Consider the following 18,692-nt stretch of genomic DNA (forward strand, 5'->3'; position numbering starts at 1 on the left):
AATCATGATTGTTCAGACAAGAGTTTATCATGAGTTATTAATTCCTGACTCATTTGAAATATTCAGGCATTAGGTGTGACATTCAGGTTCAAGGAACCTGCTGGGTAAGGCTAACACTATGGAATCGATGGCGCATCGGAGTTTATTATGCACCATCCAGTTGACATGGGAAGACACAGTGAGTGTCAGCCATGCCTGAAGGAGGTGTCATCCCTTGCCTTGGAAGGAGGAAAACACCAATATGACTGACCTCATTCCTCCTGTATTTTGGTGCTAAAGAACTGGCTCTGATCAGATTTAGGCTGGACTTTCTGCTGCTCATCTGCTTGTAGGGCTATGCAGTTGTTCATCGCTGCGGAAGGTTGCTTAATTAATTACCTCAGAAAATGGTCCACTGTTTTTGCAAATCCGAACTGATGTAAAATGTAAATTGAATTTTAAAAAGGAAGAAGAAAATACAATGGCAGGGATCTGCTCTTTTTTTTCTTTTTCTTTTTTTCCCTGCATCTTGTTCACTCTGTCCATAACAAGAAGTCACTGATAAATACAAGGCCATGAAGTAAAAATACCACACAGGAAATGACAGAGAGTTATTTGTCTCTGGTATGAGAACACACAGCCAAATAATTAAAGCCAAGGAACTTTTCCTTTTCAAATGGATTTTTTTTGTATTGCAACCTGTTTACATAAACTACAAATTAAAACAAAAGACAATGGGAATTTACTATATGCAAGACTATATGCAAGACTAGGTCTACATATTTTACACAATCTGTAGTAGCCTGAAACAGTAGAATTCTGTTCAGGTTTTCTTTTTTCGCAGATTGAGTATGGGGAGTCAGACTGGAGTATCTGTGCATGGAATTGCAGTGATGTGGGTATGGCATGAAAACATTGAGCCCTAGTTTGCCAATTCTATGTCAGGAAATTCCTGGAACTTTGGGGGTGAAGCCTATAGAACAGGGGTCTACAAACTGCGGCTCTCCAGATGTTCATGGACTACAATTCCCATCAGGCCCTGCCCCCATGGCCAATTGGTTGCAGATCCCTGCTATAGAAGGAAAGGTTTGGAGAAAGGAAGGACCGGGGGGGGGGGGGGGGGGGCAAAGGAGTCCACTTTCCAAAGCAGCCATTTTTTCCAGGGAACCAATTTCTTCTAAAGTTGTACTTGTGGAAGATCTCCAGGCCCCACCTGGAGGCTAGAAACCCTGACATTGTTCAGATTTGCAGTCAGAATTCCAGACTGTCGGCTCATGTTGAGCAATATATAGAATGGCTGTCATTCTGCTATAATCTTTGGTATATTTCATTTCTAAAAAAGCCTGATAATTGTGTGAAGGAATACTAAAAAGTGACTGTGGGGGTTTTCCACTATGAGTGTCATGGTCTGGTAGTCATCTGTGGCTGGCATGTACCTCTGAAGATGACAGCCATAGATGCAAAACGTTAGATGCAAAACTACCAGACCATGGACACACAGATAGGAAAACCCACAACAGCCGATAGTGGCCGTGAAAACCTTTGACGAAAACTACCAAGCTCAACACTATAGAGAGGGAAGAGAGAAAGGCCGTAGCCACCCCTTGTCTAGCAATTGGGGTCTTACTGAGCATCAGAGAAAGAAAGCGTGATGCACACAAAAAACCAGGAATCCAGTTCCCAGGCTGTATTTACATATTGTGTACAATTTGTATCCAGCCAGCATTATGTGGGACAGGTCTAATAATAAGGAACGTAATTTGAACATAACTGCAGGTTTCCTGTTTGAATACTATTACCAGTCATGTCTGTAGTTGCTTGGTCTTCATTCTAGTTAGTACCTGCAAAGTTAAGAGAGGCTGGAAAGAAGCTGTTGTAGCACCGCATTTTCCATATTAGAAGAGCGTTGTTCATTCCAGCACTGTTCCTCCAGTGGCATTTAGAGGGCTTAAGTGGGATTCAAGTGGTGCCTAAGCCTTATCTTGACGTGAATGTTGCTCTCAGCTGAATGATAGCAAACCGTGGAATAAGGCCAATGAGTGGAGATAGAGGCATACTGCAATTAAAGGAACAGTAAGAATAAACTTTATCCATTTTGGCCTTTTTGGGGAGAAGGTGGGTTGGCTTAAAAAAACCCTGACTATCCAGGCAGAGCTGAAAAGACCAAGTTTTCGGTTATTCCCCACCACCTCTGAAGCCCAAGAAAATAAAAATGCTGGAAAAATTGTGCACACTCTTAAAGCCAAGCCTTTTACATGCAGGAGTTGCAATGTCTGGCGGTTGCTTCTAACTAGCCATCAAGGAAGGCACCATTTCTTTTGTCTTCAAGTGGGGTAGAAAACTGAGCCAAATTTGTAATGCAGAGAATAATTGTATAAGAGAGTCAGAATGGCATAGATGTTAGAGTTCCATACTAGATTCTTGGAGATCCAGGATATAATCCCCACTTTGCCATGCAAGTCACTGTGTGACCTTGGGTCAGTCACACACTCTTGGTATAGCCTACCCTATAGGATTGGCATCATGATAAAGTGAAGGAGAATGATGTAAGCTGCCAAGTAAATAAAAATGGTACAAACTGAATGTCATTGGTCATAAAATAGGAAAAACTTATCAAAACCTTAAATGGTTCTCCATTGTTTTAATATTTCATGTCCTTTTGAAGATGTATCCTTTCTGCTGCATCTCTTCTGTTGTTTTTACCTTGAATAAAATACTTTTTAAAAAATCTAACATGTAATTTAGACATAACTTTTGGTTGAACAGTATCTGCATGTAAAACTTTTGTGCTAGAATAGAAATTTATTGGTCTATGTTGAGCCACGATGAAAAAGTTCAGAGGTTTTATTGGTTATTTTTCACAGAGAGAGAAAACACTAAATGCCATTTCTGGGATTGGTTTACAAAATGAATGTTGTGATGTTTGCCTTTTGTTAGAGTAAATGTTTCATTAGTAACCACTTTGCTAGTCATTCATTGGAATCTACTTTGCTGCATAGGCAATTTTTTGTTCAAACAGTATTAAGTGCTATAAATTCTGTGTATTATTTGGGCAAGATTTATAGTGGACTTCTGCTTAGAGTTACTCTCTACTAAGCCCATTGATTAGACAGAGCAATTCTGTATAGGATTGTACTGTTAAGCATGTGCATGTCTTTAAAAAAATGTGGTAGATGTGCTTAACTTTGGCTTGAGTGCATAATGTGAATAATCTTTCTAAATATTAGGCTGTCCCAGTATTAATCCACTGGATGTAAGCAGCAGCCTAACTACAGTAAAATCTGAGAATTTATGTTAGTATTGTCGAAGGCTTTCACAGCCGGAATCACTCTCCTGACATTTCGCCTGCATCTGTGGCTGGCATGATCCTCTGAAGATGCCAGCCACAGATGCAGGCAAAACGTCAGGAGAGAATGCTGCTAGAACATGGCCATACAGCCCGAAAACCCCACAGCACCCTAATTTATGTTAGCATTATCATTAACATTAACACCGCCCAGAGCCCCTAGAGGATGGGGCGGTATAAAAGTTTAATAAATAAATAAATAAAAATAAATAAATAAACATTCTGGAGAAAGTTAATCATACTAATGCATAGTGAACAATGGCTTTATCATTCCGTCTTGAATCAAAAAGCAATGTCTAATGATATCAAAAGATATTTGTCTGCAAAATAGCCTATGCTTAAAGTAATAAACTGAGTTCTTTTTGTGTTGTAAGAAGCTCTACAAGGGTCTAATTAATTTATTTGTTCTGTTTCTTCAAGCTACAGGAGACAGTGAAGAGGAAGTTGGAAGGCGCGCGCTCACCCCTCAACGGTGAACAGCAGAACGGTGTGTGCGACAGCAGCTTCTCCCCAACCAGCAAGCGGATGCGAAAGGATGTGCCTGGGATTGATGGAATCAACAACTTGCCCAACAGCTTGCCTTTGCCTTCTCTTTCCCCACTTCACCAGCTTGATATGAAGCCCTCTTTACCTCTGAAAAATAGTGGAACTCATGCTGGGGGTCTGGATGACTTGGGTAAAAATGTCGGGCTGCCAGAAATAAAACTCCCAATCAATGGATGCAGTGAGCTTGAGGATAATTTTAGCATTCTGCACAGCAACAAGGAGCTAAAACAAGAGCCACTGGATGATCCTAGCTGCATCGACACTTCTGACACCTCCCTTTCCAATCAAAATAAACTCTTCTCAGACATTAATCTGAATGATCAAGAGTGGCAGGAGTTAATAGACGAGCTGGCTAACACCGTTCCAGAGGATGACATACAAGATTTGTTCAATGAAGACTTTGAAGAAAAGAAGGAACTTGAATTTCCCAGGCCTGCCACTGAGATACAAGAGAGTGCAAGTGTTAAAAGTGATCCATCTCACTCCCCGTTTGCCCATGTACCAATAGGGTCTCCCCAGGTAAGGCCTTCTTCATCAGGTCCCCCATTTTCAAATGTCCCTACAGCTTCTAGCATATCTTCTGCCTCTAGTGCACCCTCTGCTCCAGTCCTTGACAGCTCACCAGCAAATTGTGTTGTCCAGTCTCCCCAGACTCCCAACCAAGCACACACCCCAACCCAAACTCAGTCACGACCTGGCAATGGTTATCTCATGAATCCAACATCAGTGACAACGGCGGGCCCAGGGTCTGGTCCAGTGACTGTGTCTAGCACTGACTTGTCTCCAGCTGAGCAGCTTAAACAGATGGCAGCACAACAACAGCAGCGAGCAAAACTCATGCAGCAAAAGCAGCAGCAGCAGCAGCAGCAGCAGCAGCAGCAACAGCAGCAGCAGCAGCAGCAGCAGCAGCATCCAAATCAAACATCTAGTTGGTCCCCTGTAGGACCTCCATCTGTGGGACCTCCATCTAGTCCCTATGGAGGACCATTCAATACAGATAAACCAAATAGCCCAATGATGTATCCCCAAGCCTTTAACAACCAAAACCCTGTTGTGCCTCCTACGGCAAACAACCTACAAAAGACTACAATAAATAACTACCTCCCTTCAAACCACATGAACATGATCAGTCAGCAGCCAAATAATCTAGGTACAAACTCCTTGAGCAAACAAACCAATATACTTTCTTATGGCAACACTAAACCTCTGACTCATTTTAATGCTGATTTAAGTCAAAGAATGACTCCACCAATGGCCAATCCAAGCAAGAACCCCATGATGCCATACATGCAGCCCCAGCAACCCCAGCAACTCCAGCAAACACAACTGCAGGCGCAGATGGCTCATTTGAGTGAAGAGCAGAAACGCATGCTTATCATGAAGCAGAAAGGAATAATGAACCAACAAATGGGCTATGGAACCCTGCCCCCCCTCGGTCAGGTAAGGATGAATGGCTTCTTGTTGTTGCTTTGCAGGAAAAAAATCCAGGAGGAACTAAAACAGTACTTAAGTTACTCAAATCTGGTTGAAAATGTTGCCCCATTCAAGGTAACCGTCACTGCTGACTGAGTCCATTGCATGGATCTGTACTCAGACCCATTTGCTGGTGGTGTAGGTCTAGAAGGCAATGACCATTACTCCCTGCACCGCTCATAGCTATGAATTAGCTGAGCCATTGTGGTGTGTCCATATCCTTGTGCTGCCCAAACAGAACTGGCCCTGAAGCTACTGCAACTTCTTTGTCATTGACAAGAGGTGTTTCTTCACATTAGCACGTTATTTTCAAAGTGAAATCACTCACCTGAATTGATATAATCCACTTGTGCATCTATTCTGTAGGCATAGGCTTGCATGGTATTGCAGGTGCTGAAAGTTTTGTATTTTCTTCAGACAATTTGTTCTTCACAAATTGTGGAATTTATCATACATCAGTGCTGATTGATTGTAAATGGTTTCTAGCATCCTATGCAGACAGTCCTGTAGAAATAACAGGATTACTTGTCCCTCCAGCATGGGAAAAATGAGGAAGAGTGAAAGGCACACGAAACTGAACATATGTTAGGAAATGTAATTCAGCAGTCACAAAATAAAAATTAGCCAAAAGGTTGGAGAATTTTTTTAAAAATTGCTGAATATTTTATGGCAAATTCTGGAAGTGTTGTTACCCTTTGAGAGACACAAATCAATGCCACAATAACTAATTTATGACATAACAATAGCATAAAATGATTTGGTACATCTTCTGATTGGGTAGCTGTGTTCTCTGTTTGGGATGTGTGATTTTACATATACTGGTAAATGTCGTTGTTTCTGGGGTATCCATGAGCATGAACAAAAAATACTTTTAAAAAAGCTTCAGGTCACCCAGAATATCTGTAAGCTCTTAATTAAGCAAAAGCTGTTTGGAGTGACTTGCAGTTGCCATTTGCAAGTTCTTATTTACATAAAATACTCAACAGCTATAATGTAGTTCTGCTGCACAGTAGAGCAGATTGCCTATTAAGAGATGCTTGTGTAAATTGAATTGGCATTTACATTGAATTGCCATGTTTTTAGATTAAGTCTTTAGACATCACTTACCCCCTTGATTTGACTCTTGTCACGTGTCTGTGTTAAACTGAATGGAAGTTGTTGTGGATCTTTCCGCAGGAGCAAAAGTGTCCCAAATTCAGGAAACCAGATTTCCTATAATAAGTGGTAGCTTGTCATTGGGCTGTTTGTGGTTGTAATGGAGTTGTTTTTGACTTTATGATTCTTTTCTTTTGCGGGAAAGCAGGGCTTTGAGGATTTGAATGACTCTGGAAGAGTAGGAAGCTGCTATGGCCTACAGTTAGCTGGAGCATAAATATATTTTACCAAACCAGTTCCTTCCAGAGCAATCGCTACTACGCTTGAGCATGTTGTGGGTTAAATTTTGAAAGCCATAACTAATGCAGTGTGTTTCTCAGTTGTGTACTTTTCCAGTAAACTTTGCTGTTTGCAGTAACAGTGAATAAAAATATTTTTATAAATAAAAATATTGCAGTTACTAGGAAAGAATTATACTCTGTTCATGGCAAACTACAAGAAAATAGAATCAAGCAGTTGCTGATTGTCAAAGAGTGGACTGTAGGACTATTGTGACAAAATAGCACTTTGGTGTGGGGGAGAAAGGGGAGGAGACATATATAGCAATGGCTGAAGGGTGTGGTTTGAGCCTGTGAGTGCTTTTTGAATCTTAGGTAATCACTACTACTACTACTACTACTACTACTACTACTACTACTACTACTACTACTACTACTACTACAAAATGGCTGCAATGGAGATTGGAACCAATCAGAAAATATTGGGAGTTTTCATACCAAATATCTTCCTGTTATGGAAGCAGCTGTTTCTGAGTCAGTGCTTCTTGCAGACTCAAAAATGATACCTCTTGGGCTCCTCTGAAGCACCTCTGTCCTAGTGAGGTGGAGGGAAACCACAACTGCTTCCTTGCTTTAACAAATAAGGAAGTGAATACCAGGAAACACATTGGCAGGGACCACATTTGGTAGGGTTGCCCGCATGAGGTAGGGAACCAGAAGGAGACTCACTGGGGGTGGGGTGAGGGCTTATTGCCAGCAGTATACCAATGTCACTGATGATGCAATGACACTATCACATTTCTAGTGATTCTCTGACGTTTAGCAAAAACTTTGTGTTTTAAGCTTGTGTAACAGTTTTACTGGAGACACTAATCAGGCAGCAGTTGTGGCTGGAGGCCAGTGTTCAGCGCATCATCACAGTGCCTTCACTGTGGACCTTCCATCTTCACTCTAGTTGCTGCTGAAGCCTTATGCTAATGTGATGGGATGAGATGGAACATGTCCTCTGAAGCAAATTCCAGGTCTTCTTCCATTTTCAGTTATCATCTGAAAAGAAAAAACAAACAATAAAATGAAAAACATGCATGCAATATTCTACCCAATTCTTAGTAAAGTAAAATTTGCTTCTAGTTTTCGTGTTCTGCTCAATGAATACTAGGCTGCTAGGGTAAAGAAAAAAGAAGAAGAAGAAGAGTTTGGATTTATACCCTGCCTTTTTCTCCTGTAAGGAGACTCAAGGCGGCTTACAAACTCCTTTCTCTTCCTCTCCCCACAACAGACACTTTGTGAGGTAGATAATAGTTCCAAAGAACTATGACTAGGCCAAGGTTATCCATCAGGAATTAGGAGTGGGGAAACAAATCTGGTTCACTAGATAAGAATCTGCTGCTCAGATGGAAGAGTGAGGAATCAAACCCAGTTCTCCAGACTGGAGTCCACCTGCTCTTAGCCGCTACACTTTGCTGGCTATACCATGCTGACCAGACTGCACTAGGCATTTAATTTTATAGAATAAAATTTATTCTATTAATATTTAACAGCATACAATTTGATTAAACACATTGGTAATGCCACAAATTACCTTTTTTTGAAAAAAAACTTCTCTGAAGTGAAACTCGGCAGGACACCCATAGGCCCCAATCCAGCTATAGCACTTCGTCTTTGTTTCTGGATGTTTGGTGGGTAGAGAGGTTTATAAATCAACTCAAATAATAAAAAATAATTCTGCATGCATTCTTCACACACTCCTGTTAGGTTCCAAGGCTCTGTGTGGCAACCAGTCGGGGATTATGGAGATGGGAATACATGGTACGTGGCCATCAGTGATATTGAGAGATCACTTCTGGGAAGATCCACAAGTGACATCATGTCTTTTTAGGAATTTCCAGAAACTCTATGGGTTTGGTGATTCCTGGAAAGGACTGTCATCCTCACTTCCCCAGAACTGACATCACACTGTCAGCAGGACGGCATTTAAAATAAAATTAATTTTCAAAAAATAAGGGGAGTTGGGAGTAGTCCTAAACTAAAGGATTGGAAGCTCTAACTCTTGTTTTCTCTTAGCTCCCTTTATTTTCATGCCTGTCAGCAGAGGCAGCTTGAGAGTGCAGCCACCCCCTGAAAGTCCACAAGTATGAAAAGTTACATGAAGTTATTCCTTTTGCCTTATCCGTGAAATGTTGACTTAAATATTGCATGTATTATACTTTCTGTGATCTCACCCGCTCATTCCCTTAAGTATATTCCAAAGAGGGCAGTCTTCAGGTTCCTGATGAGTTAAAGATGTTGTCATTTAAAAAAAACAACCCTTGATTTCATACAAACATAAAACATTGCTGCTGGGTACAGAAAGAAGCCATTGCTGGACTTCATAAACACCTATATTTCGGTTCACCTTCAGATGACCTGAACAGAAACAGGAGCCTAATGTTTTCATACTGAAAGGTCTTTCCAGTCCCAGTAGGCCAATTTAGGAAGCATATAGAGAAAAGACTAACTTAGGTGGGAAAGGTAAAACAGTAGCCTTCCATCTGGAATGTATTTCCTCTGCTTTCTCTTGCTATTTTCCTGAAAAAACGTTTGATTGACCTCATGTTCAGCCAGGAATAATTGTTTGCCACAATGATGGGAAAAGATTTCTGATAACACACAGCCAAAGTCACAAAGATGTTGCCCTCTCCCCTCCCTCTTATTTCCCCACATTTTAGGAAACAAAGGGAAGCCAGCATAGCTCGAGCCTCTTGCCTTCCCTTTTCTTTGCTTACTGAAACAGATAATAGAAATACTCCTTTCTTCTTTTGGAAACCGTCTCCAAAATGGGGACATATCACCGCATGTTTGGTATCTTTATTGTGTGTTCTGTAACATAACAGTTTTTTATAACCGGTACTAACAAGATAAGCTTGTTAGTGTGTGTTACGACCAGGCAGCCAGATTAAAGGTTGTGAGAAAGAAAACGTTATTTCTGCAGAGCAAAGGGAGAGAGCCTGCTGTGGCGATCTGGTAAAGTCACAAGGTCTTGTAAAAATTAGTGCCCAGAAAATGAGATAAAGCTATGGCAACAATGATGAAGTACTTTTGGGTTTAGCATTATTTGCAGTCTAATCTGACAACCACATGGGAGTCCCGGGTTCATGTAGTCTGCACTTACAGCTTCTCTGTTTATTTCCAATCAGAATATCTAAATGTCTGCCCTACTACAGCTTGGGGCACCTGCAACATTTTGTCTGCTGCATGAACATCCTGCAGAGAGATCAGGAGCACATGACCTTCATGTTCACATGTCAGTTAAGTAGTTAGTGCTCTGGCTTGTTTTCCAGGCTTTGATGAGCTTCATTAATTATCCTTAAAAAGAAAAGGAGCCCATTTAGCTCAACACGAATAGGAGTAATTTGACAGTTGGCAGAGTATTAAATTGGTAGTCTAGTGAGAAAAACTAGCAAATCTACATTATTCCTGCATGTACGAAAGCCAGTAACATTTCTCTAATCTTTTGATGAATATTGTTTTTTTTGTGGAGTGGAGTGGCCATGACTCACTTCTCAATGGAAAGCCTGCAGCATTGTTTGCATTGCCAACCATTCACCCAATGATACTATAAAGAACATAATCCATAAAAAAATACAGTCTCTAATTTTCCAAGTGCTACATTTTATGCTAATCCTAAACAGATCTCATGCCTATGTGTCTGTTTCAAAAGTGGTACTCCAAACCAACGATTCAAGGCCCTCACAATGGCTTCTCCAGAAGAAAGCTCAGAAAAACCCTGGTTTGTGACATTTACCTTAATGATAGTATAAAGACTATCAGGTGCTGCCCTTTGGTCTTTTAGCCTGCAAGAAAACTGTGTTACACATTTGGTGTTTGAGAGGAATGTGGTTGGACTATTGCGGGTTGCTATATTTTCAATGTGTGGACAAAGTGCAGAAGCCATCAAGATGCCTCTTCCACAAGAATGTGTTGTAACCTAACACCAGCAATAACATTAAGCTTTGTGCCTGCCTGCATTTAACAGGGTGTGTTATAAAGAGCATCCTGTAATATCATGGCCTGAAAAATCTGTTTTCCACCCATTTATCTTTTAAAATTTTTGTGACATGCAACCTGCTTAAGAGTTCTTGTGACTTCTAAAGCTTGCATGATGTTTTGTGTCAATTTGGTTGGTCCTTTTAAAAGGCATTATACAAATGTTAAGAACATAAGAACATAAGAACAAGCCAGCTGGATCAGACCAAGGTCCATCTAGTCCAGCTCTCTGCTACTCGCAGTGGCCCACCAGGTGCCTTTGGGAGCTCACATGTAGGATGTGAACGCAATGGCCTTCTGCGGCTGTTGCTCCCGATCACCTGGTCTGTTAAGGCATTTGCAATCTCAGATCAAAGAGGATCAAGATTGGTAGCCATAAATCGACTTCTCCTCCATAAATCTGTCCAAGCCCCTTTTAAAGCTATCCCAGGTTAGTGGCCATCACCACCTCCTGTGGCAGCATATTCCAAACACCAATCACACGTTGCGTGAAGAAGTGTTTCCTTTTATTAGTCCTAATTCTTTCCCCCAGCATTTTCAATGAATGTCCCCTGGTTCTAGTATTGTGAGAAGAAAAATGTCTCTCTGTCAGCATTTTCTACCCAGTATGCCATGAGGTTTGGTAGACTTCAATCATATCCCCCTCAGCCGCCTCCTCTCAAACTAAAAAAAAGGAGTCCCCAAGCGCTGCAGCCTCTCCTCATAGGGAAGGTGCTCCAGTCCCTCAATCATCCTTGTTGCCCTTCTCTCTGCACTTTTTCTATCTCCTCAATATCCCTTTTTTTGAGATCACGCGACCAAGAACTGGACACAGTACTCCAAGTGCCGGATTCGCACCACTGCTATATAGGGGCATGACAATCTTTGCAGTTTTATTATCAATTCCTTTTCTAATGATCCCCAGCATAGAGGTTTGCCTTTTTTTTTTACAGCTGCCATGCATTGAGGTTGACATTCCCATGGAACTATCAACTAAAGACAGCCTAAATCCCTTTCCTGGTCTGTGACTGATAGCACTGACCCCTGTGAAAGCGTGATATTTAATGTGAAGTTTGGATTTTTTTTGCCCTATGTGCATCACTTTACATTTTGCTACATTGAACTGCATTTGCCATTTCTGAAGTTCACCTAATTCACCCTGAATTTTATCAAGGTCCGGCGGAGCACTTCACAATCCAACTTAGTGGTTCTAACCACCCTACATAATTTGGTATCAATCTGCAAACTTTAGGCCACCGCGCTACCCACCCCTACTTCCAAGGTCATTTATGAATAGGTTAAAGAGCACTGGTCCCCAAAGCGGATCCTTGGGGACACCACTCCCGACATCTCTCCATTGTGAGAACTTCCATTTACACCCACTCTTTGTTTCCTGTTTCTCCAACCAGTTTTTAATCCATGGGAGGACTTCCCCTCTAATTCCTTTATTGTTTTTTTTTCTCAACAGCCTCTGGTGAGGAACTTTGTCAAAAAAAGCCTTTTGGAAATCCAAGTAGACAATGTCCGCGGTTCCACCCCTGTCCACATGCCTGATTACCACCCTCAAGAGAACTCTAGTAAGTTTGTAAAGACAGGATTTGCCTCTGCAAAAGCCATGCTGACTCTTTCTCCAGCAGGTCTTGCTTTTTCTACATGTTTTATAATTTTATCTTTAATGATAGATTCTACTAATTTACCAGGAACAGATGTCAAACTGACTGGCCTTTCTGTAATTTCCGGGTCCCCCCTAGATCCTTTTCTTAAAGATTGGTGTGACATTGGCCATCTTCCAGTCTTCAGGGGATGGAGCCTGATTTCGAGGAATAAGTTGCATATTAAAGTGAGGAGAGATCAGCAATTTCATGCTTGAGAGCTCTTTCCCAAAGGTCACTCTTGGGTGAATGCAATCTGGGCCAGGGGATTTGGTAACATTTGGCCACTTTATCAATGGCTTGCCAAGAACTTCTTTCCTTGTCTACCACTTATCTTCAGCTAGTTCCTCGGTTCAGCCTCCCTAAGAAGCTTGGTTCAGGTGCAGGAATGTTCCCTCACCTCACCTCTTGGGTGAAGACAGATGCAAAGAATTCATTCAGCTTCTCTACCCAATCTCCCTGCCATCTTTTAGCACACCCTTTGTTCCTTTGTCCATCTAAGCGGACCCCTACCGGCTTCCCTTTGCTGGCTTCCCTTGCTTTTTTGATGTACTTGAAGAAACTTTGCTTTGTTGCTGGTCTTGATGTCTACATGTAGCCATGTCGTTCCTCTATAATTCTTCCCTTTTGCTACTCCCTTTACAGCTTAACTCTGCTTCCTCTTTTGCCACTTCATTTGTGTTCCCTCTCATATTCTCTCATCAGCCAAACTGGACTTCCATTTTCTAAAAGACATTTTCTTTTTTTTCTGATAATTTCCCTCAACCCTGTCTTGTTAACCATGGTGGCTTTCTTTTGGACTGGGTGCTGCCTTTTCTAACCTGTGGGACACATTCCAGCTGAGCTTTTATTACTGTGTTTTTAAATAACCTCCAAGCATCCTGGACAGTTTTGACTCTCTTGAGGATTTTCTCCTTTCAGCTTCCCTCAAGCACTATCCCCCCCCTCATCTTTTGAGAAATTTCCCTTTCTGAAGGCGAATGTAGCTACTACATTAGTAGTTGCCACTTGTTCTGCATGCTGGGAGATAACTGAATCCTGACAGCATTGTGGTCGCTGTTCCCTATCGGCTCAACAACACTGACTTCCTGCACCAGGTCCCTGGGTCCCACATGTAGAATTAGATCTAGGATCACCTCTCTCCCTGGTTGGTTCCACAACCACATCTGCTCCTAAGCCACAGTCATTTAGCATATCCAGGAATGCTCTCTCCTTACTATGACCTTGAACATGCATTTTTTCTCCAGATTTATATGGGGATGGATTAAAAATCACCCATTACTCACTACATTTTGTTTTGTTGTTGGCTCCTCTCTAATTTCTTTTTCCATCTCAAGAATCCTCTTGTGCACTTTGGTCAGGGGGACGATAATATATTCCTTAATATTAAACTGTCCTTCACCCCTGGTATTGATATCCACAGTGATTCTGTAGGGGGAACCAGCTCCCCTTGCATTGTCTATTTTATGTGATACTATGCTCTCTTTGAGTGTAAAGGAGAGCCAGCTCCACCCCCAATGCGCCCTGTCCTATCCTTCCTATAGAGCCTGTAGCCTGGTATAACAGCATCCCACTGGTTCTCCTCATTTTCCACACCATGTCTCTGTAATGCCCACTATATCAAAGTCCTCCTTCAAAACTCTGTATTCTAGCTCCCCCATTTTAGGCTCGAGATGCTTCTACTACTATTAGCGCATAGAGACACCTGTATACCCTGTCTCTGTATCCTTAACCTGGGATTTATGTAGCTTTTACCCTCAAGTCTTTTTTGTAGACATCTATCCCTTGTCACACTTGCAACATTGCTATGTTTCACCAAGCTTGTATGTGGGTTGATTTAAGAAAAACCTCCCTCTCTGTCTTCATCCCCCATAGATACTGTATTCCGAACCAGAAGTCCACCTCCAGCTCCTGGGTCGGCTTTCCCCCCAGTGATCCAGTTTAAAAGCTGTTCTGCCACCTTTTTAATGTTGAAGCCAGCAGCCTGGTTCCCTCTTTGGATTTAAGATGGAAGCCCGGTCCCGCTTTGGTACAGGCCCTACCTTGTCCCAAAAGGTTCCCCAGTTCCCTGACAAATCTGAAACCCTCTGCCTTTACACCACCTTCTCATCCACACGCATTGAGACCACTGCATCTCCGGCTTTGCCCTAGCTCTCGCCCTGCTTGGCGATGGAGCAGGAAATAGCATTTCTGAGAATGCCACCTTGGAGGGTCCTGGACTTCCAACCTTGTTTCCCTAGCAGCCTAAATTTAGCTTCCAAGAACCCTCCCGGCTACATTTCCCAATGTCGTTGGTGCCAATGTGGGACCACAACTGCTGGCTCCCACCCCAGCACTGTCTAAAAGCTCTATCTAGGCGAGAAGTGTGACATCCGCCCAACCTTCGCACCAGGCAGGCAAAGTCACCATGTGGTCATCACGCTCTCTCTCCACCAAACCCAACTCTCTACATTTCTAATGATCGAATCACTCCACTACAAGGAGCCTCCCCTAACCTCCCCGAGGGGTATCCTCCAGTCGCGGAGAGGATAGCTGATCACCAGTTAAGGAAGTGGGGATCCCATCTAAGGGAGCATCTTTCCCCACCTCAGACTGGCACCCTCCCATCCCCAAGGCCTTCATTCTCCACTTGACAGTCTGAAGAGATGTCACGCTTGGGATGGGACCCGGCTGTTAGGTCCCCTGAGAAGCCTTTGGTCTGTCACCCTCTCTGCCTCTTTCAGCTTCTCCAGGTCTGCCACCTTGGCTTCAAGAGAACGCACACCGCGTTCCTTGAGTGCCAGGAGCTCATTACAGCCGAGGGGGGCACACCCACGACTTCTGTCCTAGTGGCAGATAATCATACATGTGACACTCAGAGCAAAACACTGGAAAGCCCCCATCCCCCTGCTGGCTTTCTGCCTTCATATCTGATTTGTTTAGATATTTAGATATTAAGCTTTTAGTCACTGCCCCCCTGGAGCTATCTGCACGTACTATCTGTCAAATATGTCCTTATTAATTTAAAAAACAAAAAAAATTAAATTGAAATTGAAATTGCGCACGCCGCCAGGCGCGCGCCGCTGGTTCCAGAGACTGAATTAAAGCCCCACCTCTCAGGACAAAAGCCCCACCTCTTAGGACAAAGAGGAACAAGAGATGAACTCTGTTAACCCCTGTTAAGCCCCACCTTCCAGATTCAGCAGCCTTACAAGGAGAAAAAGAGATAACCCCTGTTAAAATAACACTGTTTTAAAAGCTGTGGCTTTGAGAAAAGCCCTCCAAAATGAACACCAGCAGGTCACTCTGCTCTTCCTGGCCAAGTCTCTTCTGCTGCTACTCCTCTCTGCTGGTTCCAGAGACTGAATTGAACAATGTTGTTCTTGTTTGGGGATTTTGCATGGACCAATGTTGTTTTTTAATGGACAGAAGATCAAGAATCATGAATATTCTTGACCCCTTTCTATTAAGACCAAATCATGGAATATCTTCTTTATTATATTGATTCCTCTGGAGGATTGTGAACCTCTAGGGGGGGACTGGTGTTCTCCTGCTATTACGACTCATCTCCAGTCTGTAGAAATTTGTTCACCTGGAGAATATGGTCCCTTTGAAAGGTGGACTTTATAGGTTTGCAACCCACTGAAGTCCCTCCCCTCCACAAACCATGCCCTTCTTAGGCTCCACCCCTAAAATATCCAGGTATTTCCCACCCTGGAGCTGGCAACCCAATTCATCTTCATTTCCTCCAGGAAGCTCTAACTGGCAAACTTTTATTCCTCCTCTACTTTTGCCTCCATAACTACCCTGTTAGGCTGAAGGATAGGGTTGCCAGCTCTGCGTTGGAGTACACCTGGAGATTTTGGGGGTGGAGCCTAAAAAGGTGGAGTTCAGAGAGGTGAGGACTTCAGCGGGGTATTATTAGGGTTGTCAGCTCTGGTGTTACCCAAAGTGGTGGGAAGCTTCTCCCTTTTAGAGTGGAGGATTGGCAGGAGCAGACTCGGTTTTAGCTAGAGGCTGGGCAACACAAGACCTTGATTGCCTATGTATATGAGAGTCAGCTTTCACAAGAAACTCACAGGAGAGTGAATAAAGTTTTAAAATGTTTATTAAGGGATAATGGGGGTACACAAGCACACAGTAAAAGCAGCAGAACAAACACACACAGAGTCCTAGGACATAGACAATTTTGAGGGGATAGGTCTGAAATAGATTGAGGACTACATGGGGTGGGGCAGTAAAAGTTATAGTCCTCTGATCTTGGAGCGAAATGGTCCAATGAACAGAACTGAGCAACCTACACTTAGCTCTGGAGGAACAGAGCTGTGGAACAGTATCACAGACAGAGAGTTGTCCAGAGATGCTGAACACTGTCTATTGGGAGAGTGGACTTCTTATAGAGAAAAATGGACCCTCAGGGTTTTGCAGAATGAGTCGTAATCTCCCCAGACAAAGAGATTTTCTGCCATTCCTGGGAAGGACAAGAGGCAGACATCAACCTTAATGTTTAGGTTGTTGGTCTAATGGGTTGAGACATCAGCCTGACAGACTCAGGAGTGTCTCCAAGGGGGAAGTTAGCTGATGAAATTACAGCTGTAAAACAATGATAATGCAAATAAGGTGGTCTTTAAAGGTATTAGTCAGAGGAAGAAACATTAGTTAGTACAACATGGGGCAGGTAAGCACATTAATACATCCATTTTCTTCAATGAGGTGTATGACCCAGGACTGGAGATGGGATCTCTCTCCAAGGCAAGGTCTTTGTGTTCTCTTAATCTTGTCAGGAAGGGTGTGAGAGAAGCATTGTGCAAGCTGATTTGGATGGAGACGAGTCCAGACACAGTTCTTTCTCCTTGGGTACACTGAGCCAATGCAAGGAATGGACTCCCCATTTTGGCACTGCATTGCTAGGCACCCCAAGGGTTGGCTGAGGTGGGTAGATACTGCTTCTAAAGTGTCCCTCTGGTCCACCATAGGTCAGTTTGACAACATTGGGTTGGAAAATACATTGAGACTTGGGGGTGGATCCTGAGGAAGGTGGGGTTTGGTGAGGAGAGGGACTTCAGCAGGATATAATGTCATCAAGTCCACCCTCCAAAGTGGCCATTTTTCCAGTAATAGTGGGGGATCTCCAAGCCACTACCTGGAGGTTGACAATTCTGATGGAGAGTGATTCATACAGTAATGGGTCTAGCTAGTTCTAAAGCACCCTATTCACTACACTGCACTGTCCAGTCAGTATTATCATTAACACTGCAGATGTGCCATAGAAATAAATTACCTTGACTGTCTGCCCCTAGTGCAGTTAACTGTTTTTGACATAGATTTACATCTCTTGCTGTGAACAGAGATCAGTGTTTTTGATTGTCCTAGTGGTGAATTCCAGTGAATCTCCATCAGTGTTTCCTGTTTGAAGCATTCTTTGCGTGTGTGTGTGTGCGCGCGCGCGCAGACACACATACATTCACAAACTTTCTTTTTTCTCTGGTGTCTGATGCTTAGTACATAATCATAAAAATCACTCTTGTGTTTCATTTCACTTGTGTTTGGCCCACAGTATTTTGGTAGCAAACATTGTCCTTATGCATTTCCTGTTAATACGTGCTTCCTCCTCTGCGAATAGTTCAGCTTTTTATCTCTTTTTTCTGCGTAATAGTGGTTGCTTTGGGAATTTGCACCCCTGTACCATAAAGCCCCCAATGAATTCAGTGTAGGGTATCCCCCACAAGGTAGTGGGAGGCAACGTTTGATATACTTTCAGTTAAAAACCCCCCAGCAAGGATCATATGGTGAATGTCTGCAACTTTCCATTTAGCAAATTCAGCACTTTAAATTAAACATAATAATGAAAGAGGAAGAGTGGCACAGTTACTGGTGAAAGAGCTTGTTTGAAAATTCTGTTCAAATAAAATGTGGGTGGAAGGAAGACTGTAGTAAGGGATTTTGTCAACGAAGTGTTGGTTCTCATATTTTCTTTGTGTGTGTGTGTTTGTAGGATTCTTTATGACCTTGAAACCCAGGACAGAGCTGAAAAACAAGAACCATTGTAACAGTGATTTGTGTAAGAACAGCCTTATTCACACCAGCACAGAACGTTTGAGTTCGAGGCAGTCTGATTTGTATATTCACACAAGAAGACAAACATCATTGTTGGCTATAAATTCCAAAAGTTTTTTTCTTGTGCTATCGAATGAGAGTATTTTTAATTCTAAAATAACTGTAAGAAAGATGTCTGGTTAGAAATTATTGCTGGCTTCTTTCTGAGATAGAGTGGTAAAATGTTTGATTTCTTCAGTATAAATGTGTAATTGTAGGAGAAAAATGGTTGCAGCAGAACAG

General features: G+C 42.5%; 1 protein-coding gene across 1 annotated transcript in view; it reads left to right on the forward strand.

The window, feature by feature from the left end:
- The window catches only part of MAML3 (mastermind like transcriptional coactivator 3), a 331,711-nt gene that overhangs the window by 190,061 nt on the left and 122,958 nt on the right, over positions 1 to 18,692 (forward strand). Inside the window, exon 2 of the mRNA XM_048509231.1 lies at positions 3,746 to 5,311. Within this exon, the coding sequence (XP_048365188.1) occupies positions 3,746 to 5,311 (1,566 nt within the window). The remainder of the gene's footprint in view (positions 1 to 3,745; positions 5,312 to 18,692) is intronic.

Source organism: Sphaerodactylus townsendi, linkage group LG10, assembly GCF_021028975.2.
Source record: "Sphaerodactylus townsendi isolate TG3544 linkage group LG10, MPM_Stown_v2.3, whole genome shotgun sequence".
NCBI lineage: Eukaryota > Metazoa > Chordata > Lepidosauria > Squamata > Sphaerodactylidae > Sphaerodactylus > Sphaerodactylus townsendi.